The 25,364-nt window shown below is 38.9% G+C and overlaps 2 protein-coding genes across 6 annotated transcripts in view; both read left to right on the top strand.

Annotated features, from left to right (window-relative positions):
* The window catches only part of LOC122640050 (equilibrative nucleotide transporter 3-like), a 28,082-nt gene extending 11,503 nt beyond the window's left edge, over positions 1 to 16,579 (top strand). The window contains exons 1-11 of one of the 4 annotated variants that reach the window (XM_043833158.1): positions 2,350 to 2,380; positions 5,304 to 5,310; positions 5,838 to 5,901; positions 5,984 to 6,088; positions 6,441 to 6,596; positions 6,743 to 6,886; positions 6,993 to 7,098; positions 14,583 to 14,755; positions 14,844 to 15,004; positions 15,877 to 16,135; positions 16,268 to 16,575. In XM_043833158.1, the coding sequence (XP_043689093.1) occupies positions 5,860 to 5,901; positions 5,984 to 6,088; positions 6,441 to 6,596; positions 6,743 to 6,886; positions 6,993 to 7,098; positions 14,583 to 14,755; positions 14,844 to 15,004; positions 15,877 to 16,135; positions 16,268 to 16,348 (1,227 nt within the window). In that variant the 5' untranslated portion in view covers positions 2,350 to 2,380; positions 5,304 to 5,310; positions 5,838 to 5,859 and the 3' untranslated portion in view covers positions 16,349 to 16,575. Of the gene's footprint in view, positions 1 to 1,689; positions 1,830 to 2,144; positions 2,192 to 2,349; positions 2,381 to 5,303; positions 5,311 to 5,556; positions 5,902 to 5,983; positions 6,089 to 6,440; positions 6,597 to 6,742; positions 6,887 to 6,992; positions 7,099 to 14,582; positions 14,756 to 14,843; positions 15,005 to 15,876; positions 16,136 to 16,267 lie in introns of those variants that run through there. The other 3 variants (XM_043833156.1, XM_043833157.1, XM_043833159.1) reach the window with 3 other exon arrangements.
* Positions 16,580 to 17,972: 1,393 nt separating this feature from the next.
* Positions 17,973 to 23,762, top strand: LOC122640048 (equilibrative nucleotide transporter 3-like). Of its 2 annotated transcripts, XM_043833154.1 has the most exons (10): positions 17,973 to 18,056; positions 18,644 to 18,695; positions 18,817 to 18,921; positions 20,464 to 20,619; positions 20,757 to 20,900; positions 20,999 to 21,104; positions 22,182 to 22,578; positions 23,169 to 23,427; positions 23,541 to 23,649; positions 23,688 to 23,762. In XM_043833154.1, exons 2-9 carry the CDS (start codon positions 18,654 to 18,656, stop codon positions 23,646 to 23,648), a joined length of 1,317 nt encoding a protein of 438 aa, XP_043689089.1. In that variant the 5' UTR covers positions 17,973 to 18,056; positions 18,644 to 18,653; the 3' UTR covers position 23,649; positions 23,688 to 23,762. The 2 variants fall into 2 exon arrangements, with proteins under 2 accessions (XP_043689089.1, XP_043689088.1); XM_043833153.1 differs by having other exon boundaries at positions 23,541 to 23,762.
* The last annotated feature ends 1,602 nt before the right edge of the window (positions 23,763 to 25,364 follow it).

The following is a 25,364-nucleotide window of genomic DNA, read 5'->3' on the forward strand; positions in this document are numbered from 1 at the left end:
TGTTGGGTCTTTAGCTCAAATTGGTAGAGCACTTGAAACATGAGGATGTCTCAAGCATATTCCAAGGGGATGGTGGTTCGAATCCACCAAGATTTTTTTTATTCAACTATTCATAGAATACAATCATGAGCATCATACAATGTCTACTTCTCTGTGTTTTTTTTTTCTTTTTCTTTTTCTTTTTTTGTTGATAATTTGAATGAATTTTGTTGTTTCTTTGGTTCTGAAGATGCAAATCACCTGGAAGCCAAGTGTTTGTTCTCAAAAACAGATTTTATCAAGCACCAATGGTGTTCCAATTGTCTTCTGGAAACGTTTCCAAAATAGGTTTATCAAGCAGGTAAAAAACGATTTCTCAGCAAAGAAAATGAAAAAAACTGTGCTGAGAAACAAAAAAATGTTTTGGTGTTTCTCAGCACATTTCCATAACAGAAACACCTAGTAAGGTTATCAAGCGGTGCCTTAGTTCTTGTAAAGGTTCATCCTTTGAATGCTCTTAGGTTTTCTACCATCTCCTAGCCTTCTATTGCAATGACATTGTGATTCTGTTTTCCCCTAAAATTCCCCTAGAAGGGCAATTCGGATTTTGAACCATAGTGTAAAAAATAGTGGTGCCTTCTGGCAAAGTGCCCGCTTGATAACCTTACGGATGTTTCTGTTCTGGTTATGTACTGAGAAATAGCAAAACAATTTTTTCATTTTCTATGCTGAGAAACCGTTTTTGACCCGCTTGGTAAACCTGTTCTTGGAAACAAGCAAAACCTTTTTTTTAAAAAAAAAAATAAAATTAACAAAAGGATATGTTTGGCACACTTTTCCAATTTTACAAAAGAGCATAGTGGACGAATATAGGAGTTTTTACAGGGCACACTTTTCCAATTTTCAACCAAGAAACGATAGAACATGTTAGAGTTCTGTCAAAAGTCTTCCAAGGAGCATAAATTTTGATTTATGTTTCAAAAAATAGTCACAAAAAACACTTCGTCATCAAACGATTTTTAGGTCTTTTTCCGTTTCTCAAAACGAAAAAACATCAGAAACTATTTCTCGTAAGGTTATCAAGCGGGCTCTTTGTTATCGTAAATTGTTTTCGTTTCCGGTTGTGTTTTGTTTGGGAGTTCAGACTTCAGACACAGGCCCAACTTTGCTCTTTGTTTATACTTTTACGAGCATCCAAACATCGTCTTACAATCTTTACAAGGATATCCCAGAATATATTGGCCTATAAAGAGAATCTTGGGGCTTGTTTTCTTTCCAAATGTAGGACCTCTAACGTGTATTTTTTTTTTCTTTTGGTAGAAGGACCTCTAACGTGTAAGCTAATAAAGGATTCTTATCCTTTCCATAAAAAGATTTTACTTTTCGTTTTTTTGATAATGAGATTTTACTTTTCGTCATAAGTAGGAATTCCAATCCATTAAAGCAACGTGGCTTCAAAAAAAAATTGGGATACTCGTCTCTAGTTATCAATTTTTGGTAGATCCCAATCGAACGGGTCAGAATATTTGAATTATTTTATAAATTGTCAACGATCAATAATTCAGTCTTCTTTTTCCAGCGATAATTTCTTTCATAATGAGTTTTCCTATTCTTTCCCTTTCTACTAGTCTTCTTCTGTTCTGCTACTGGCTCCAGCTATCATATGGGAATCATTTTCATCTTTGGAATCTGGGATTCCTGAAAGTGAAGGACAAAAATATCAATGGGAGAAAGGGTAGAGCAAGACTACTATAAATTTAACGACACTACAACCTCTTCTAAACCCAGTCTCGAAGTCTTTTGGGATTGTAACACAGAGAGATTCAGAATCCATAGAAACCAAGAATCTCGTATGTTCATCTTTTCTCCTCTTTTTCTCTCTTACTTTTTCACAGGATAAGGTTTCACCCACCAATCTATCTTCATCTCTGTTCATAACTTTAGATGTACAATTATAGCTTTTGATATAATGGGTTTTGTTATCTCCCTATTCTCCTCTTACATTGTGTTTGCTTTATTTTCACAGAGATTTTCTATTAAGGAAAGCAGATTCCATTTTATCAAATACTCTCTCTTGAAAGCTTTTCTTTTGCAGTATAAGTATAGTGGGTTTCTGATTCAGATTAGTGATGATGTGTAGTTCGTTCCATAATATCAAAGATTGTATGGGTTCCTTGACTAGAAGTCTACAACTCTTAATTTTATGAATTGGGTTCTTTGATCTAGACTATACTTGACAGATAACCTTTCTTCTCTCCATATTCTCCTTTTATATTGTTTTTGCTTTGTATTTTTATCTTGATATAGGGCTCCTTTTGTTTGTCATGTATGGAGGGAGAAAAAAGTCCAGGGTGGGGGGCGGGGAAGGAGTGTTGAGTTTCCTGATAGAGTATTGAGGATTTGAGTTTTGGATAAGCTGTGAGTTTACTTTAATCTGTATTGTTAATTGAAGCAGTTCTTGTTGAACAGTGATGGCCACTGAGAGGGGGGGGGGTGAATCAGTGGACTATAAAAATCTTTCCCTCCAACAGGTTCACTCCCAATTCACCTGTTGAGATCTTTAACACTCACCACAACCACCCACACAGTCTTCTCAAAAGGCAAACAGGTACACAACCACACTTTAAAAGCAATCTTGACTCAGTCTCATACAACCACAGTCACTGATGCTGCTGCCAAGAGCTGCTAAACAAAGTGCTGCCAAGAGCTGCTATGTCAACTGTTGGAGATCCCTCACTCAAGCACACTGACTTAATCACAACTCGAGGATCTGAATACAAGCCACAAAGTCGTATACACACCCCAGCCAGACTCAAAGGCTCTACCAGGTGTGTACACCCATCCTGCAGAAATGCACTTCTAACCAAGGCAAGCAAGCATCCACAACACAGAGAAATACGTGCTTCGGCAAGTTGCCTACGTGCACGGAGTAATGGTCACTTGGACCTTAGCATCTACTCATCACTAATTTTCCCAGCATAAAACTGAGAGGCCGCACCCACGGCAGATGATGTTTTAGTCACACCTATGACTCAGACATCTCGACCTGCTTCTATCTCTAAGTATAGAGACAAGGGTGTTACCCCAATGGTTTTCCCAAAGACCCACTCGGTAACTGAAGATCGTGTCCAGATGCAATCGGACAACTCAATAAAAACAATTGGGCTTATACAAATGCCCTACAATGAAATCCACATAGCATAGGTCTATGGCAGTATAACCTAGCTAGCATATGCAATGGAAATACAGTATATCAAACACAACAAGCAATAAAGTGTAGAAAATCTCACAACCATGCACTGTCTCTGATCACTGATGTCCGGTGATGGAGTCTAGCAACTCTGGTGGCTCACTGGAATCTTCAATTTCTCCCAATTTGATGGAGAACTGAAATCTTCAAGTGTGCTCTATCACTGGAGTCCTGGAGTGGTTCCTGGCAGTGTGGGAAACCACTGTCTTCTTCCTTTTCTTTCTTTTCCTTCTATTTCCTTCCCTTTCTGTTCATTTCTCTTCTTTCTCTTCTTTTCCTTTCCTTTCCTTTTCCTTTTCCTTTTCTTTTTCTCTCCCTTTTTTCTTTCCTTTCTTCTTTCTTTTCTTCTTTGTTTCCTCCACGGAATCTAAGATTTGGGGCTTGAGATGGGGCTTCAAACTTCCTTTTTTTTCTTCTCTTCTTCTTTCTTTCTTCCTTCCTTCCTTCCTTCCTTCCTTCTTCCTTTTTTTTTTTCTTTCTCTTTTCCCCTTTCTTCTTTGGCTACAACCACAAAGAGAGGTGCTGAAACTATGATTTCAGACTATCAATGGCTTCTAGGGAGGCTGAACACATGAGATGGAGAAGGTGATTCAAGCCATGACTACACACATCACCTATTTAGGGCTGCAACCCTTTTCCGGCGACCTCTGCTTCTCTTCTCTGTTCTCTTAGCACAGCAATAGATAGGTCTCGAAAAATTACCCAAAATCAAAAAAAAGTTCATCTCATTTGGCCATTGGATGAGTGAGATATCGGGTTTAGAAGTTGGGCCATTCGTAGAGCTTAAAATGGAATCTCGAGGGCTGTGTACCTATGCGCGCGCAAGCATCATATCGCGCTTGATTCCATGTAGCGCCAGTGCATCAGCACATTTATCAACGTCCGTCAGATCTTGACTTTGAAATATGCATGTTTTTCATACGTCAGATCGCTCAAGATCTCATCCGTCAGATCAGTATCACGAGGTAAAGTCAATGTCAAAGGCTGACAGTAGCAGGCGACGTTTCGCGTTCCTATTGGCTGTCTCGTACGGCGGCATTCTAGCCGTTAGATCTGTCGGTGAAGGCGGGAATACTTCTCAGCCATCAGATAGTCATCTATTTCACCTTGAAATGATAGGGCCTATGAGATCTTCCGAAACAGAATCTTTCTTGGGTGCTTTATATGTACGCGCTACACTCAATCAGGGACCACAGGGTCTACAGATCTGAAATAATCTGGACCGCACATTCAAATTTTAAAATCTCAGTTGAATGTGATCATGTTGATCAGAATCTTCTACATCCCAACCTATCAGAGAACCCGAAATGGAATCTAGGCAATAACTTCTTCATTTTAGCCCCGATTTGAGTGCCGTTTGCGGCCACGTGTCCATGACGATGAGCACTACCAATCAAAATTAGCCACATCAGCAAAATCCTTACTGATTTTCTCAGGAAACCCCAAAACAATTCGGATTGACTAAAATGCCCTTCATTTTAGGTGACCAAACGGGAATTGCTATAACTTCATCGTCTGAACTCGGAATTGCACGATTCCAATTGCATTTCGAAGAGAACTCGACGAACTAAAATACTCATGCAGAATGCTCCACCCAGTTCCGTCATAATACCCTCCAAAAATACCGACGAACACGCTGCCAGTGCGGAAACCTATGAAATCAACATTCTTAATGCACCTAGCCTTCACCCAAGGCTATTTAAAGCTTCCAAACACTGCAATGAACAATCTTATGCTGCCACAATTCCCGGATGCTCCAACATCATTGCCAACATGTCACAACACTGTCAAATGACCAGAATGCCCCTGGATGACTCCCAAACACTATGGGACCTCTGTATACACTGCCATACCCCTGTAATGATATCACTGCCGTACTGAACACTGTAAGAACTACTGGGGATGATGAGGACACAATCCAGTCACAGTCTACACTGCCATAAGCATGTCTACTCAACTAGAATGCTGCTTGACTGGCCTGAGCGTTGTAACTGCACCAAGATGCATTGTGTTGACCACAACAACACACATGCACTGTGTTGACAACAATGACAACCAACACACAGTCACTGCCATCTGCACTGTGTGTTCAACAGTTCTCCCCCTTCTTTTAGGATTGGAATTCATGTGGTTGATAGTATGTATGATTTTCTATGTAGAAGTTTGAGTTCCTTATGTTGTTGAATTATTTCTTCTCTTTTTGCTCAAATGTCTGCTAATTTGGTAGTTTCAATAAGGAATTTAGTTATGAATTTTTTTCTGCAAATCTCATTTTATCAAATATTCTCTCCAAAAAATGTTCTTTTGGAGTATAAGTATAGTATTAGTTTCTTTGATCTAGACTATACTCGACAGAGGATATCTTCACATTTTGATGCAATACATGTGTGGTAGGCTTCTATTTTAGAGTAATGATAGTGTGTAGTTTCTTAGAAGCCTCATCACCATGACAGTAAAGAATTATCTCGTATACTGTTTACTCTGTTTTTTTTTGGAACTCTGAAGCATGGTCTCATCTCCTTTCTAGAGTTAAGATAGCTGCTTTATAGGAGTTGCCGACAATTTATAGTATTAAGTGGGCTAATTTAGATTTGACCATTGTTTGTAGGAGCTATCAAAGGGGACCAACTATGTCTACACTTGGTGGAAATGATGCTCCAGACAAGCTTAAGGTATATGAGTTTAAGTTATAAAGTTTTTAATTTATTGTATGTTCTCTGAAGAAATTTAATACCAATTTGCTCCGATTTTCAGGGAAAATATGCTGCAGTGGTACTATGTTGGATTCTTGGATTTGGGAGCCTTCTCTCATGGAGCAGTATGCTGACAATAGGAGATTATTATATGGTGGTGTTTCGGGTACATATTCGTCCCCCTCAGTGTAATCTCTTCATAGTATATGCTTTGTGATACATGCCTTATCCCATGGTGGCCATCTAAACATAAAGAGAATCAATGCACAAAGACCTATTTCTGTTATTTAGTATCTGCTACTAAATTGTATTTATGCCCTATTGAACATAAAGACAGATGTCAATGGGTTGTTTTGTGAGTTGATCATTCAGTTAATGCTCTAGTACAAGGAAGGAGGAGAAAATGTTGGTTCATTTAGCTTAATGGACATACTTATTCTAAAATTATGTTGTTGTATGTTTCTTAATTGTTGTGTATCTAACAAGCTTTTGGCCTTCTGCTTTCTTTCTATGTGCAGACATACCATCCTTTAAGAGTACTCACACTCGTGTATCAACCTTTTGCATTTGTAACAATTTCAATACTTTCATATCATGAAGCAAAGCTCAATACAAGAAAACGGAACTTATTTGGATATAGCCTTTTCTTCGTTAGTTCTTTTATGGTTCTAGTTGTAAGTACTGCCTTTAATGTTTATTGCATCCCCTGCTATATTGTTGAATTGTAAGAGCTGCTTTTGATAATTCCTACTTGATCACTCTTACACTTTTTCCTTTTTCCAGGCCCTATGGTTCATCCTTTTTTCTGATTTTGTTATAGGTGAATCTAGCTACATCTGGGAAGGGTGGAGTTGGATCTTATGTTGGTATATGTGTAATTAGTGCTTGCTTTGGAGTTGCAGATGCTTTTTGTCAGGGTGGAATGGTTGGAGATCTCTCTTTAATACCTCCTGAGATGGTCCAAGTAGGTGGCTAGCAGTTTGCATTTTTCGTAGTAAGTTTTTTTTTAATAGGAATATATTGAATCATATTGGTAGATTTTCAATCTTCTATTGTTGTGAATCATGCAGTCTTTCTTTGCTGGGCTGGCTGCATCTGGGGCTCTAACCTCTGCTTTGAGGCTAATTACAAAAGCTGCCTTCGCAAATCGTAACGATGGTCCTCGTAAAGGAGCTAGTATGTACCTTATCTCTTATTCTTAGGGATAAAATACTTTGATCAGAATCATAACATATATATTGTAAGTACCGTGGTCCTCGCGTCTTTGATGAGGCCTCCGCAGCCTTAGTGGGATGCAGGCATATTAATGCTGGGTAATGTTGTCAATGTTCAAGAGTGATACCAGGGGATTGGGATCATGCATAACGCACTAAAGTAATGTGAAGTCGCCACCTAGGGTTAGGGCCTAGGACCCATTAAGTGTAGCCCTATCCGTTGTGAACGGAACCGGGCTACGTGACTCCATATGGTCTGACCAGAGGTTCGGGTAAGGGGTCAGGTTACGAGTGTGGGAAGGTGTTAGGCACCCACCTCGCCCGGTTGAAACCGGTCTTTCTTTGTTAGATGCTACATAATGACGAATATTCTCTCTCTTTTATTACGGGGATGGGAGGCATTGTGAACTACATTAAGATGTTATGAACTGGATTATAACATAATAAACTACATTATGTATATGAAATATACACTAAAAAGACGGAATACAAAAGGACTACATTGAAACGATAAGAATGCAGTAATTATACCTGTATGGTTGTATTCCCTTGGCTCAGGCGAGATGGACGAATGGGCTGATGCTGGTTCCTTCTGGGCAGAGCAACGGCTCTTTCAAGTGATTTGATGGGGAACAAACAGACATAATAACTTTTGTTATAAAGGGGTTTTGATTGTTAGCCGTATACTGACGGGATAACAATGCCTAGGAGCGGAAACACTCTATGCTCGGAGGGGTAATCAAAGGATCTATCCACACCGAAGAACCTTCACTCACTCACTTACTTTGTAGGAGAAAGGGATGAAAAAGGGTGAAAGAGATGTAAGAATCATGCATGAAGGATCCCCAGCTTGAAAAACCATGAGAAATGAGGGAGAGGGACCCTCCCATTTATAGGGAGGGGGGACCCTCTCCCTTGGGCCGGATAAGCCCTCCACGGTGTCGTGGAGATGTCCATAGTACCGTGGGAGACTTTTCCACGGCGCCGTGGGTGACGCTAGCAGGCTGATGTCACACCCCCTTATGGCGCAGTGGAAAAAGTACATAGGTGCCGTGGTGGGCCACCACGGTGCCGTGGGAGCACAGTACCACTTTTTCCTTGTTTTTGGGCCTGAAATGGGCTATTTTGGGTTCAGAATGGTTTTGGGCTTATAGGTAAGGTATTTTGAGTCCAGAAAGAGGGAAAGTGCGTCGTCCATTGTCCATGTCCCGTTGTTGTCATCGCCAAACAGGGGGTGACAAAAATCAGTGTCTACATATATCAATGTTATCAAGAATAAATTCAATCTATAGATCACAGACAAGGTAAGAGTAGGTAGTAAATTTCTTTGAACAGAGAAACAAAGAACATTTGTACTAATAATCATTGTTATGCTTATAATTTTGACTACTAATAACTCAAGAAACAATAGTTTTGAATCTTAAATGGGTTTTACTAACATTCCCTTCAGTTTCCTAAACTAAATTAGCATTGATCACTTCCTGTACTTTATTTAGGGTGCAACCTATACTTGTTTCAGTGTACTTTGTTTCTGACAAAGTGAAGAAAATCTAATGATTTTAGTTTTTACATTACTTGGGGGATGGGGTATGCCACTGCTCTGTTTATTGACAATATTATGTGCCCAAATCATTGACTTCAACTTGGTTAGTGTAAATAAAACCAGATTTAATGGAGAAGATGGAGAGGAAGAAGATGAAGAAGAAGAGAAGTGGCTGTAATCCTTTGGGGAGAACTATCGAATGAAATTGTTCTCCCCTCTTCACCAATATTATTAATAATAGGGTAGAGCTAACACACAAGAGAAATTCCTAAACTGCCCCTGACTAACAACTCTCATCTTCTAGTTACTGTTCACGTGAACAGTGTATGGTACTGTTCACGATACTGTTCACGTGAATAGTGTACGGTACTGTTTACGACACTGTTCATGTGAACAGTACCCAAAGCACATTAACACTCCCCCTCAAGTTGGAGCATAGAGGTTAATCATGCCTAGCTTGTTACAAATATAATCAATTCTCTCACTTCCCAAGGACTTAGTAAAAATATCAGCAAGTTGCTTCCCTGTACGAACATGTTGTGGAGCAATAAAACCTTCTTGTAGTTTCTCTCGAACAAAATGGCAATCAACCTCTATATGCTTCGTCCTCTCATGAAGCACAGGATTGGAAGCTATATGGGTAGCAGCTTGATTATCACACCACAGCTGTATAGGTAACTCCTTCGTAAATTTCAACTCAGTCAACAACTGCTTCATCCACATCAGCTCGCAAGTAACTTGTGCCATAGCCTGATACTCTGCCTCTGCACTAGATCTTGCTACTACTGGCTGTTTCTTGCTCTTCTAGGATACCAAATTTCCCCCCCACAAAGACACAATACTCAGTGGTAGACCTCCTATCTACAGGAGAACCAGCCCAATCACCATCACAAAATCCCTCAACACGTCCATGACCATGATTAGTGTAGAGTAGACCATGACCTGGAGCTTTCTTGAGGTATCTCAGAATTCGAATCACAGCATCCCAATGTGACGTCCTAGGAGAGGACAGAAATTGACTTACTACACTAACCGGAAAGGCAATATCCGGTCGAGTCACAGTGAGAGAATTTAATTTTCCAACAATTCTTCTATATTTTTCCGGATCATCAAGAGCATCACCACTATCAGCTGTCAACTTCAAATTTGGGTCCATTGGAGTATCCAAAGGTTTAGACCCAAACATACCTGTTTCGGAAAGCAAGTCAAGAACATATTTCCTCTGGGAGAGAGAAATACCTTTACTAGACTGAGCTACCTCAACTCTAAGAAAGTACTTCAACTTACCAAGATCCTTGGTCTGAAATTTACACTGCAAATGTAACTTAGCTGCTTAATGCCTTCAACATCATCACTAGTGATGACTATATCATCTACATATACCACCAAAAATATCCTGCCAGCTTTGTTATGCCAGTAGAATACCGAATGATCACTGCCACACCGAGTCATCCCAAATTCCAGAACAACATCTGAAAATCTCCCAAACCAAGCCCTGGGAGATTGTTTCAAACCATACAACGACTTCTTAAGTTTGCACACTAAACTAGACTCCCCCTGAGCAACAAACCCAGGAGGTTGCTCCATATAAACCTCCTCATGGAGATCACCATGAAGAAAAACATTCTTCACGTCCAACTGAAAAAGAGGCCAATGATGGGATGCGGCAAGAGAGATCAAAAGACGAACAGATGCAAGCTTGGCAACAGGGGAAAAGGTATCAAGATAATCAACTCCGTAAACCTGTATATAACCTTTGGCAACTAAGCGTGCCTTCAAACGAGCCAAAGAACCATTAAGGTTCACTTTAACCACATATACCCACCGACAACCAACAACCTTCTTGCCAGCAGGTAACGGTACCAAGTCCCAAGTGTGATTTTCAGCCAAGGCAGCCAATTCCTCCTCCATAGCTGTCCTTTAGCCAGAGTGGGATAATGCCTCTGAAACAGACTTAGGGGTAGGAGAAGACTCAACAGTAGAGAGACAAGCAGTAAAGTTAACAGATAAGCCTATATATGAAACAAAATGAGACAAAGGATGTTGAGTACAACTACGAACACCCTTACGAAGAGCAATGGGAATATCAAGATCAGAAGAAGGAATACTTAACTGAGGAGAAGGATCCGCAGGCGAAGTTGAAGTTGGAGGATCAGTAAAGACCGGGGGTGCTGTATCATCTCGAGGACGCCGAACAAATGTAAACCGAACAGGAGGATGGACAGGCCGAACAGGAGGAGGCGGAGGCGGAGGTGGAGGTGGCGGAGGCAGAGCAGCAGTCGGTTGACCATGGGAAATAGTACGTTGCACCACATATAAAGGAAGATCCTCATCCAACTCCAAGGAAACAAAAGATGTATCATCATAAGCAGTGGACTCAAAAAAGTTAACATCAGCAGAGACAAAGTACTTTCGAAGAACTGGTGAATAACACCGATAACCTTTTTGAGTGCGTGAATAACCCAAGAAAATACATTTGATAGCCCGGGGATCTAATTTGGACAGACCTGGACGATGGTCATGGATAAAGCAAGCACACCCAAAAATTCTAGGTGGTAAAACAAAGAGAGGTTCAGTAGGAAATAAAAGAGAATGAGGAGTCCCAACCTGTAACACAGAAGATGGCATACGATTTATAAGGAAACAGGCAGTCAAGACAGCATCAGCCCAAAAGATTTTTGGTACTGTCATCTCAAAAAGAATTGAACGGGTCACTTCCATTAAATGTCTATTCTTCCGTTTAGCTACACCATTTTGTTGGGGTGTATTTGAACAAGAAGACTGGTGCAACATGCCACGGTCAGCCATAAAAGAATTAAATGGAGCAAAAAAATATTCAAGGGCATTATTACTACGTAAAACACAAATATTCTTATTAAACTGAGTCTGAATTTCAGTAACAAATGCACGAAAAATGGCAAACAGCTCAGAACGACTTTTCATTAAATAAATCCAGGTGACTCGAGAATAGTCATCGACAAAAGTAACAAAAATTTAAATCCCATCTTAGAAGTAACAGGGCAAGGCCCCCATACATCAGAATGCACTAAAGAAAAAGGGTACGCAGACTGTTTATTGACTCTAAGGGGGTAACTCACATGGTGGAGCTTTCCAAACTGACATGACTCACACGCTAAGCTAGAAAGGGAACTAAAACGAGGATCCAACTTCTGTAAACTCTGCAAAGACGGATGGCCCAGCCAACAGTGAACTTGGTGTGGAGACAAAACACTGGAATAAGCAACTAAAGGAGAGTCTTTAAGATGATACAACCCCCCTTGCTCACGTCCCCTACCAAGCATCTTCTTCGTCATAAGATCCTGAAAAACACAGGAATCAGGATAAAAGGTCACTGAACAATTGTAGGCTTTAGTAATTTTACTAATAGAAAGTAGGTTACAAGGGAAGTCAGGTAAATGGAGAACAGAAGACAAGGACAAGGACTTAGTTGGGTTGACAGTACCCGTGCCAGTGACTTTGGCAAGGGAACCATCAGCCAATGTAACACTAGACTCTGAAGACCGAAAGGAAGAAAAATTAACTGACACACTAGACATATGATCAAAAGCACCTGAATCAATGATCCAGGGACGAGAAGTGGAGAAACACGCAGTGGCATTACCTATCTGGGCAAAAGTAGCCATGGAGGAAGATGTAGAAGGTCGAGAAATCTGAAACTGTGTGAACTGAGCATAATCCTCATCACATAACCTTACCAACTTACCCTCAGAAGGTGTAGCAGGAGACTTGGTACTAGCTGCTGAATTAGCATACTGCTGTTGCGGTGGCTTCCCATAAAGTTTCCAACAAAAGCGTTGAATGTGTCCTGGTCGACCACAGTGATTACAAGTCTTCACAGAACCAGAATTTTCACCACCATTACCACTACCACTGCCTCTTCCACCACGACGGTCAGCTATACCATCACCATGGCCCCCTTTACGTCCACCATTACCTCTCCCTTGACTAGAAGCAACAAGGGCAGAGCTCTCACCAGGAGCAGCTACTGGTTCATGGGAACTATCACGAGAAACACGAAGAACGCGAGAAAAAGTTTCTGCAAGTGAGGCAATTTTATCTCCTCCAAGAATAGTGGAGTGTACTGAGTCATATTCCTGGCCCAGTCCTCCCAAAAATCCCATGACCGCAAGTTGTTCACGTTGATCTTGCATCTGTTTCACATTCGAACTAATGGGCAGCAATGCATTTAACTCTTCGAACATTCGTTTATAATTGGCAAAATATTGGGTCAACGGACGTCCCTTCCTATCAGCACGATAGAACTCCTGTGACAGCTCATATATACGGGATAGATTATTCTATCCAGAATACAAAACATGTAAGTAATCCCATAACTCCTTCACAGTATCTATGTGAGTCACTAAGTCAACAATCTGTGAATCCATACTATTCAACATCTGTCCCAGAATGCGCGCATCTACAATTTCCCACGCTTCATCATCCTCTGGTTTGGCCTTTGTAAGATGTTTCTGTTGGCCACGACCAGTCAAAAGTTCAAAACAACCCACACAATTTTCTTCCATTGCTGGAAATTACTTACCCCTTCCAATCTCTTCTCTGTAATAGATTTGGAAGAGCCCGAAACAACCTCAGAGATAACACCTTTAGAATCTTCAGTTGGGTCACCCATCTCGATCAAGCAAACCGATGCAGAAATTCACCAACAACTAATAAAAACTAAGCAAAAGTGATGAACTAGCAAGAAAACACGATCGCCAACAGCCAATGAAAAATTCAAAGATCGATTTTAGAACAAAAAATCGATGCAATCTCAATATCCAGCAAGGATTGATTTAGGGAAAACCTTACAAAGAACCTTCAAACCACCAAAAAAAAGAACTGAAATCGAAAAAATAATCACCTCCCAAAACCCTGAATCGATATCAAGCAATCACCACAAAATCGAGACTAGGTTCCTTTATATAATCATGAACCAGTCTCAACAAACTCCACCAAAACGCAGCATAGGGTGCTGCAGCCCCTTCAAACTGTGGTCACGAAAACCTTCAAACGTGAAGCCTTCAAAACCGCAACACTGTCTTGATCAATTTGAGAGTAATCGAGTAGGTCCTAGGATGTAGAATCGACTCCTAAGATCCTAGCTCTGATACCATGTAAATAAAACCAGATTTAATGGAGAAGATGGAGAGGAAGAAGATGAAGAAGAAGAGAAGTGGCTGTAATCCTTTTGGGAGAATTATCGAATGAAATTGTTCTCCCCTCTTCACCAATATTATTAATAATAGGGTAGAGCTAACACGCAAGAGAAATTCCCAAACTGCCCCTGACTAACAACTCTCATCTTTTAGTTACTGTTCACGTGAACAGTGTACGGTACTGTTCACGACATTGTTTATGTGAATAGTATACGGTACTATTTATGGCACTGTTCACGTGAACAGTACCCAAAGCACATTAACAATTGGCATATTTACTCTTGAAGGAAAACCAAATACTTTTTTTTCCCTCTTATTGAAAATACATTGCCTATTATTTTTCTCAAGTCAATATGATGCTTTATAAACTTGTAACACATTTCATCAGTATATGTTGGTCTCCAACTGATATTTTCTTAGTGAGACCACTGTTTGGGATTTTCTTATAAACCAGTTAGGCTGCGTTGCATCATCTGCCCAGGATTAAGTAACATTGAATAATTTAGAATCCGTCAAGACTTTGTTTCATAGCGATGCTTTTATACTAAATCTTCTTCTGGAAGAGTTCATTCAGTGATGAAGCAGAATGATAAATAGTAAATGATACATATAACTGACGGTGACTCTAGTGATGAAGTTCTCCTAATAAAATAGTCTGGTTTCATTCTTTGTCTGAAATTTATGAAAGATGATTAATGAACATTTTTACATTACCGTTCACTGCAGTTATTTTCTTTGCCTTGACATCATTTGCGGAGCTGCTATGTGTTCTTGTTTATGCATTCATCTTTCCCAAACTGTCAATTGTGAAGTATTATCGTGCAAAGGCAGCCTCAGAGGGATCGAAAACTGTTGCAGCTGACCTTGCTGCTGGTGGCATTCAAACAATACCAAGCCAGGTATATCCCCTTCTTCATTTAATGTGTATAGGACATAATAATCTCGTGAGATTGTCAATCTGCTGATATGATTTTGGAATTCTGACAGGATGAAGAAGATCCAAAACTACTAGATCGTCTGACAAATAAAGAGTTGATTTTTCAGAACATAGATTATGCAATTGACCTCTTTCTGATTTATGTGCTGACATTGTCAATTTTCCCGGGATTCTTATCAGAGAATAGTGGCTCTCATAGCTTGGGTTCATGGTAACTGCTTGATTATTTATTTATTTTTCAGTCACTTTTTTAAAGCAATCTTCTTATTTCATATTTTCTCCGTGACAATAACTATAGATATATACATGTTCAACTCCCAAATCCGGCATTGTGAGATTATGGGAGAATGGTTTCATCATCAGAACCATTTTTATTCTCTTATTAGAGTATATTTCAGAATAAAGTTTTTCTGTCCATTTTAAAAAGGGAATGTCTGAATGACACCTCTTAGGTGTATTTCAGGGTATATAAGGGTTTTCAAAAATAATTTGAAAGTGACATATCATTATGTCATTATTAAAATGTGTCATTGTAATGGACATTTATCTAGTATCACATGTGAAATGACACTATTAGCCTCATTGGAAAGAAATTGTGTCATACTAACACAATTCTTGTCCACTTTGATCCCATGGTAATTTGTGGAGCTTTCAAGTTTCAACCTAGACCTTCTTAATCTTTCCTCTCCTAATAGCAATCAGCTAAAATGTCAGAAAACCTGATCAGCTAAAAATATCGTTCAGACTTCAGACTGCCAAAACCACTGACCATTTGGCATTAAGGTTTATTGATACAGTGAACTACGCTTCACTCAATGATCATTTACTGAGTCAAGAAACCAAACAACTTTTGACCATCTGAATCATATTACAGTTAATGAAACTAGGTCAGCTTTAGTCCCACTACAATTGTATCTGAAAAAGGTAAAATCATAAGAAACAAAATCTTAACCGCTGACCCACAGGTATAAAACAATTTAAACATGCTATATGATAGACCAAAGAGAAACTATTTCTCTTATTATGCATAAGGTTTTCTTTATTTTTCCATGCAACTCATTGATTCCTTATGGCCTTTTTCAGGTATGAAGTTGTTCTGTTTGCAATGCATAATGTGTGGGATCTGGTTGGAAGATATGTCCCCCTCATAAAAGGCCTAATGTTGGAGTCACGAAAGGGCTTAATGATTGCGAGTCTTTTTCGTTTCTCATTCATTCCAGCATTCTACTTTACAACCAAATATGCAGGTCAAGGTTGGATGCTCATGTTGACATCCCTTTTGGGATTGTCCAATGGTTACCTCACTGTTTGTGTCATGACTGCAGCACCCAAAGGTTACAAGGTTGGTTACTCTATGTATAACCTTGACAAATTTTATGTTCCAAAACAATCTGTTTATGAAGAAAAGAGAAAAACAAACAAGTTTAAATGATTCTTAACTTGTATAGAAACTTATGGGATTCTGGTTTTGTAGGGACCGGAGCAAAATGCCTTGGGGAATTTGCTTGTATTATTTCTTCTTGGAGGCCTATTTGCAGGGGTAACCCTCGATTGATTGTGGCTCATAGGCAAAAGTTGGTGAGATGATATGAATTTTTAAACCCCAAATTGGAGCAACTTCTCTCAAAGAAGGAAGTCTGTTTGTCCAAAATTAGGAGATTCATCATTGCACGACAATGAAATGGAAGCTTGTAAGATGTAATTTGCTGCAGCAAATCCTTCACAACGTACTTGATGGAAACTGGATGCTCCAGTCACGTTCAGTGTACATGAATAATGTGTAGACAATGGCATTCCCATACCAACAGCTCGGTTTCACTTTCCTTGTTATCATTTTTCAGATGAATGTATTTGAATGCTTCAATTTATCGAAGTAAAGAGCAAGTATTGGAAAGATCAATTGATGTTAACTACTTCGATTTCCAGTTGATCTACAGTTCAAAACCACATCAAAATCACCTAAGTCTTAACTATCATGAGATTAGCAGCAGACAGGTCTATCAATTTGCTCATCATTTCGACCCCATGTAAAAGATTTGGAAGGCAGGGAATGACCAGTGGATTCAGTATCTCGGTTGAATATGAGCCCATGGTTCCATTGCCATGAGGTAGCTAAGCTATCTGCAATGAGCTGATTCCACCAAGTAATGGATCCACACCCACCACAGTGAAGGAATGTGTTATTGGGTGATTAAAACTTAAAACCTTTTCATCATATTGCCTATATCCATGTGAGAGAGATCAGAGATTACATGTTTCTAACAAAAGCAAGCCTTATCCAAGCTCCATTAATCTAGTTTCACCATTGTACTCTTCTGCATTAAAATTTCTCTCCTGCAACTCTGCAAGTATGTGTAGATGTTTGATTCAGGTTAGTTAGATAAAGTCCCTCTATAAAATTGAAAGAAGGGATTGCCATGCCCGAGAGAGAGAGAGAGAGAGAGAGAGAAGGGAAGGGGGGAATGGTTTCAAATATTATGTTTTTCATTTGCAACTTGGAAATCCGTTGATACATTTTGAGCTTTTGTCTGTCTATTTCTTTTTTGGGTCGGTGGGTTGGCGATTCTAGCTTTCCACAGTGGCCGCCAGCGTATTCTGGAATTCCCTGCTACTGCGAAGGATTTCCCTGACTTGGACTATACCCAGAGATTTGGAAATCTGTCTTTTTGGTTTCTGATGTAAAGGATTACATACAAGATGGATAAAAAAAATTCAGGTGACTTCGAATCATCTGATCTCTGTATCAGTTCTCACAACTGAAGGTAACTCCACTGAACAAATTTTTGATCGTTCAAGAAGTCACATTGGTTAGGATTATCGGTTCAAGTAAACCGTACTTTTCTATAGTTCTATACTATTCAACAAGGAGAAACAATAATATGATTGAATGGTCAGGTGAACAGAGCATCCGTTTTCTTGACTTCCTTCTACAGTAATAAGCACGTGAGATGTTCCTTTACGTTAGCTTCAGATGTGGAAGAACGTATTCATTTCTCCCGGGAGATGGGGTATCTCTGCAACATTGCAAATACGGTCGAAGCCACAGCAACTACGCATTTTATACTTACTAATTTATTCCGGGATTCCTAATCATTTAAAGGTTAACTTCCAGCACTAGCAGAGAGCAAACAATAAACTCCGTTGACTTCCTTCGTAACATTCTGGGAATTGCTCGATTCTCAGTTAATCAAGTTCAGAGAGAGAAAGAGGTTCGAAGAACTTACGTGATCCAAGCATCTCACATCACCAATCCTTCCAGAGAGGTCACTTTCTGCATTCTTTGCTCTCCAATGGGTTGTTTATACCCTCTTAATTTTCCCCTTTCTGAATGATAATATCCATTCTGTTTCTTGTTAATTTATGCATCATTTATAGTTTCTGGAGAAACCCAGCTTCTTCTTTGTATTAAGTTTACTATTTACAGAGGACGGTTTTGCAACCCAGTTTCTCTTTCTTTCTTCTCCTCTTCTATTCTCTTTCAGTGTATTTATTTATTTATTTTTTCTCCCTCGCCCTAAAAGAGAAATAACTTCATCTGTTAACTCAGAATCGTTTCTTTTCAAGGATGTGAAATCACTCAGAGAAGTTCCTTCATCTGTTAATTCAAATTTTTTTTTTGTAGAATACTTGAAAATTATTTTTTGTGATGTCCAAAGACTTTAGATTGTCATGGTGATTAATAATGAAGTATCTAATCATATGAATTTTCCATTCTAATTTTACTCCATATTCCAATGCAATATAATCTTCCCCTTTTAAACAGAGGAAGCTGCTTCATAAGAGTTGCCAGAGACTTCTAGTATTATGCATCTAACTCTGACCTGTGCTTTGCTTCTGGGTGTGTTTGAAGGTGAACAGTAATGATGGTGTCTGGTGGATATGAGGCTCCAATTAAATTTGAGGTTTGTGATTTAAACAATTTAATTGCTTTATATAGGTAGATGAACTTCTTGGACATGGAGTGATGCATGGTGATGAATTCTTTTGAATCAATTTCTGATACCCATTATCTTTCATCATTAGGGCAAGCATACTGCAGTGCTAGTGTGCTGGATTCTTGGAAATGGATGCCTTTTCGCATACAACAGTATCATGACAATAGTGGATTATTATACCAAGTTGTTCCCGGTACGTGGTCTTTGTCAGCTTCTGATACTTTGTTTATGATTTATGCTATGGAATAGTCTACTTGATTATATAGTTGTGGCTTTGTACTAGATGTAAACGAATGCACTGTTAGTCTTTGAGTACCTTCGGGGGCCTAATCCTTGCTCTTGTAATACCAAGACTCCACAAACTAATTACAGAAGCTGGGTTAAGTTGTTCTGGTTCATTTAAACTAAGGGTGGAAATGGAGCAATTAGGATCAGGTCAGATGTGTTGAGGCTGGGAATCGCCAACCTGAATATAAATTGGTTTTTGATTAAGCGATGTGAAAATTAGAATCATCCAATCTTATCCCCGAACACAGTTCCAACTGGGTTCTGATTACTCAACCAGGAACCTTGAGGGAGGGAGAGTTTTTTTTTTTTGGGGGGGGGGGGGGTGGTTGAGGGTTGGTTGTGCAGTGATTGCCATCAAAGTCTAAAGCTGCTGTGATCCAGTATTATCTTTATTTATATCTTTGTGATTGGGTGCCTAATGATAGTTGAATGGCTCAGTCAACCTAAGTTATGCTTAATGGTTCTCGCTTATCAATGGTGTGAGTCTCCCCAGATTGAAACCCCTACTCCAAGAACATAGCAATGTCATCTCCTGCAATTCAATCTATTCCTGTTTTGTGGTTAAATGGACCCGAAAATGTATGGTTTTCCATATTTCAAGTGTATTTTATTAGGTTCTATATCCAAGAAAGACATAGAAACTGGATGTGTATAAGAAATCATGTCGTTCAAACTCAATCGTAATGTGTTTCCAGCCCTTCAACAGTCTAAAACATTTAGACAACAGAAGTGCTTAGGATCACTAGGGTTGTGTCTCCCCCCCACCCCCCCCCCCCAAAAAATAAAAAATAAAAGGTGAGAAGGGGAGAGACGGCGGGGTGATGGTCAGTTTGTCTTGCTTTGTCAATAATTCCCACCCAAGTTCACCTGTTTTCTTAAATGAAGCTGTTGGCATCTTCATTATAAGCCAGTGTCTTAGTCATCATAGGTGATAGATAACATTTCTCTCAATGAGAAAGTTTCACAGGAAGGAAGGTATCCCTCCCACTGTAAAAGAACATATTAAAATCTCGTCAAAATGTCGCGCCTTTCTGGATCTAGTAGATCCCAATGTACTGAATAAGTCTGATATCTAAGAAACTCATAGATTAACTGAACAATAGTAGAAACTATTTGATGTAGATCCATCGTGACCACACTTCAATATATGAGTTTCTAAACATATAGAAGACACATACCTAAAAAGCAAAACCCATTTTTGCTATCTCGGCTCTACTACTAAATGGTTTTTCAGTTTGGTCAGTATACAGACAGAGTTGGTGAGTAATTTTCTCAATAGATCATCCACTAGCTACTTAATTGAATAGAGGAAAATAGGAAAAAAAATGCTAAATGTTGGTTAAGGGCATAATTACCATTTGCAATATTTTCTTAAAAAATATGCTTTGTTTCTCCCCAGCTCATTTAATGAAGTTACCACCTTGGGTTTCTTGCATTTCCCATGCAGCACTACCACCCTGCAAGGGTACTGATCCTTGTGTATCAACCTTTTGCTCTTGGAACACTCACAGTACTAGCATACAATGAGGCAAAGATCAATACTCGAAGAAGGAACTTAACTGGATATATCCTTTTCTTCATAAGTTCTCTATTGGTTCTAGTTGTGAGTTTGTGTACCTATGTTGTTTTATTTTTATCATCCAAGATATTCTAGAATTCTACCAGTTAGATTTGGTAATTCACATGTAATACATTTCATTGTTTCTTAGAGCATATCATATTTTTTCCATTCTGTGATAGTTGGATTTAGCTACATCAGGAAAAGGAGGACTATGGACTTATATTGGTATCTGTGCCATCATGGGTGCCTTTGGGGTTGCTGATGCCCATGTCCAGGGTGGAATGGTTGGGGACCTCTCCTTCATGCATCCTGAACTCATCCAAGTAGGGAGGTTACCAATTTAATGTTCTCCGATAAGTGTCTTACCCAAGTTTATCACAACATATTGTCAGAATTGCAAATCTTCTTGTAAATCCTGCAGTCTTTTCTTGCTGGTATGGCTGCATCAGGGGCTCTAACCTCCGCTTTGAGGCTAATCACAAAAGCAGCATTTGAGAGTTCTATGAATGGTCTCCGCAAGGGTGCATGTATGTAACATATCTCTTAATTAGACTTCATTTCCCTTGAGCGGTTTCTTAAATTTTAATAAAGTGATTTTTTTGGGGCTTTCTGATGACACTGTTTTACTTGCACATCAAGGAATGGAAATTATACTTCCAGAGGCATTAAGGTAGGATGTAATGTAAAGGCCATAAGATTGTATTTTGAAGTAGTTGGTAGTAGGCACATTAAGCTCCATCCTAGTCCTGGAAAGCAACATTTCATAATTTAAGCTATCCTTGGAGAAGAGTTCACAACGGACTAGATTCATGTTTTTCTCAATACAGTTAATCTTGATAAGATTGATGATTATAATGTTTTCTATTGTTTTTATGAATTTTTTTATTTTTCATGACCTCTATGTTGCTGTCTTAACCTCTGTCAACGCAGATATCACTTTTTCACCAAAAAAAAAAAGAAGCAGATATCATATTGTTCTATAGTTGCATGTAGCTCACTTTCTGCACAGCTTGGGATATCTTTCCAAGTGCAAGTCCTTGTCAAAAACAATGTCAATGCATAATTGATTCAGCTTGAGAAACACTGGCTAGTTTCTCAAAACTTTTAGAGTGACAGGCCATAGTATGTTATGAAATCTCTATATGTTTTAGCTGATCTCCTTGGATAGCATTGGGGAACAATCAAGGAACAATTCTTTATCAGAATTTGAAGGTAAATGATAATGCAGTAGGAGTGTACGACTAATTCATAACTAGCAAACAATGATGTGGCTGAACTAATTCACAAGTATATTACAATAATATAAGGACTTGGTGCCTATTTTCATTGAAGAGTATGAGTTTGGGAACTTTGTTAGGGAAGTTAGTTTCAATGTTTCAGAATTCTTCATTCAGGAATATAATTTTCATTGTTATGGTTCTTGGGTATTTGTAGAAGCTGCTCAGGCTTATTTGGTGAACCCAATGTTACTTTGTGCACTCTTTAATGCATTGATCTGAAGACAACATGTATAAGTTACATCTCTCATGGATGTATCTGATTGTCACACTACCTTTTATCTTTATTATTACTGATGAATATAATTTATGTTACTCCCACTGCAGTGTTATTCCTTGCCATTTCTTCACTTTTTGAGCTGCTATGTGTTATTCTCTACGCATTTGTCTTCCCCAAACTGCCAATAGTAAAATACTATCGTTCAAAGGCAGCCTCTGAAGGGTCAAAAACAGTTTCAGCTGACCTTGCCGCTGGTGGAATCCAAACAGAAACAAGTGAAGGAGTATATTCCAGTTCTCTATCTACTGACATACAACATATGCAGCTTTTGGATTCTCTGCACGCTGCAGAAGACTCCAAAGTATTGGATCGTCTGAACAACAAAGAATTGCTTTTTAAGAACATCGACTATGCAATTGACATCTTTCTGATATATGTGCTGACACTGTCAATCTTCCCTGGGTTTTTATCTGAAGATACTGGATCTCATAGCCTGGGTTCATGGTAAGTCCTCCGTTAAAGACAACCAAATAAACAGGTTCAGAAACTTTCTGTACTCGAGATTAGTCCACTGATTGTTTATCTATCTCACTGATTTTTCAACAATTCAATACTGGGAATCACATTTAGTTACTCAGAACTCCCAAAACTCCAATTGTTAGAGTTGAAATGGTCATCATATTAGTTGCATTGTTATTTCTTGTTATGGATATTCACTATTTCTAGAATTCAGAGCGTCTACTGTGATGCCATCTGATCAAACAAGTTTCATGATTTACTGGATGACGTGCATATGACAGCAATTAAAAACCATAATATATGTCACATGGAATTGTTGTAACATGAACTTTGAGCTCCTTTGAGCACCCTTCTTAAGTAATACTTCATTTGAAAAGCTTGATGTTCTGCTTCCCGTTATTTCTAAAACTTCTGATGTACTCAACGAGTTGACAGCTTAAGAAAGCAATTACTTCACAAAGGGGTTTCCCTCACAAAATATCCAACTTATTTATCAGAATGGTCTCCCCAATCCCTCCCTCCCCCCCTCCCCCCCCCAACTTGCAACTTATGTGTGTTATCTGATTTCTTTTCAGGTATCCACTTGTTCTGATTGCAATGTATAATGTCTGGGATCTGCTAGGAAGATACATTCCGCTCATACAAATTCTAACATTGGAGTCTAGACAAGGCCTAATGGTTGCAACTCTCTCTCGTTTCTTACTCATCCCTGCTTTCTACTTCGTTGCCAAATATGGAGATGAAGGATGGATGATGATGCTGACATCCTTCTTGGGATTAACCAATGGTTACCTGACTGTTTGTGTCCTCACTGCAGCACCCAGTGGCTACAAGGTTAGTTAGATTACTTGTATTATCATCCTGAGTTCTGAAGTTTTCCTATTGAATGGTGTTTTTCCTTTCATGTTTTATCTTATTGAAATTTCTAGGGGATTTCCATTTTGTAGGGCCCAGAGCAAAATGCATTGGGAAATTTGCTTGTATTGTGCCTCCTTGGAGGTATATTTATAGGTATACTGCTTGATTGGTTGTGGCTCATAGGCAAAGGCTGGTGAGATTAGCTTCTAAACAAATCACTACAGCAACTTTAGAAGATTGAAGTCTTTGTTCCTACAATGTGCAAGAAATACAAATATTTCCACTTGGCTTTTGTGGGAGAAGAATGAGCAACAGCATGTAGTGGATACAATATCATTGATGCAATTTATGGTATAATTCAAACTGTTTAATAATAGTTGTATCATTGGTCTGATTTATGGTATAATTTCGCTAAACACAATGGGAGTTTCTATAAGAACATGGTGACTAGATTGTTTACTGCTCCAAACTATTCACATTTTGGGTGGTGGCCCTCAATCAATACTGTAAAACCAAGGTCTAGATTTCAGACCAGAATCTGCAATGGTCATGTTTCATCTTCAATTCATCTCCGTTTCACTCTTCCCTTTGACTCTGTTTGGTTGCAAGGGAAATTAAAAGGAAGAGAAGCGAAATTTTTGTAATCATTACCCAACATAATTATATTATTAACTCCAAATAATTTCATATTTGGTTATATAAATTCACTTTCCTTTGCATCTAAATCTATTTGATTTGAAAAGTAAAATAAAAGGTATACCTAAAAAGCATCATTACTAAATATGGTAAGAAATTTATGTATTTTATACAATCATGTTGAATAATGATTACCAGAGTTTTTTTAGGTTTCAAAATTGAACATCCCTTCCCTTTAATTTCCCCTTGCAACCAAATGGATTCATGTTCATTTTTAAATTTGCTTCTTCTTTTGGTGTTGACCAAATAACATTTTTTGCCTTGTGATCACAATTCTGGGATGAGGTTGGAGGTTTTGTTAGCATGTAGTGGATACAATATCTTAGGATTGTCGTAATCTAAGAGGGAGGGTGAATTAGGTTGTGCAAAATAAATATACGAAAATAAAACTTTTACTCAAAACAAAAAGATGAAAGTAATTGTTGCAAGGAGCTACAAGAAATAAAAGTGAAAAGCGGGAAAAGAGACAATGATGAAGATAATGCGATTTACAGCCATTCGACAACTTTGCTTACATCCACTATCAACTAATACTCATTCATTTGGACTTTTCACTATGCTTCTCACAATTGTTTTCCAGGATCACAATAAATCCTTACAATGTAGTTTTCCACTTGGCTTAGTATGAACCTTTTTTTTTTTTTTTTTTTGGTTCACAACAAACCTAAGTGTTTCGGTTAACCCTCAAGCCTCACAACAATGGAGATTTATCAATCTTCCACTACAACTCTTTGAAGACTGAGTGATTGACTGTTTCCACTCAAGATGCAAAGACTCTAAAGTGCAAGATTTACAAATAAAATCTCAAAGAATAAACCTTTAGAAATGTAGAATATGTAATAATTAATATATGGGCAAGAGATCGTTGACTGGGCATGTAGCCCCTACACCAACGTGGGGTTTTCAATTTCCACAAGGTGGAACGGTAATTTCCCACGTTCCTGAGTCTGGGTGCAAGAGCTACAAGACCGGTTAATGTTCTTTTTCCCTTAATATATAGTTGGTCAAATGTTCTCTGTGCCGGGGGTGCAGACACATGGGATGGGTGACATGACCACCCTACCCCCTGAATGACAGGTCCATGTGTCTGGGCGCAGGGTGCGCTGCGGCACAAAGAACATTAGCCCTATATATTTATATAAAATTAGGGTTGGGTTGGACCAGGCTAACCTCAGCCCAAGGCTTTGGCCCAAGCCCTGCCAGGACCTGGCTTAGAC

Source organism: Telopea speciosissima, chromosome 9, assembly GCF_018873765.1.
Source record: "Telopea speciosissima isolate NSW1024214 ecotype Mountain lineage chromosome 9, Tspe_v1, whole genome shotgun sequence".
NCBI classification, from domain to species: domain Eukaryota; kingdom Viridiplantae; phylum Streptophyta; class Magnoliopsida; order Proteales; family Proteaceae; genus Telopea; species Telopea speciosissima.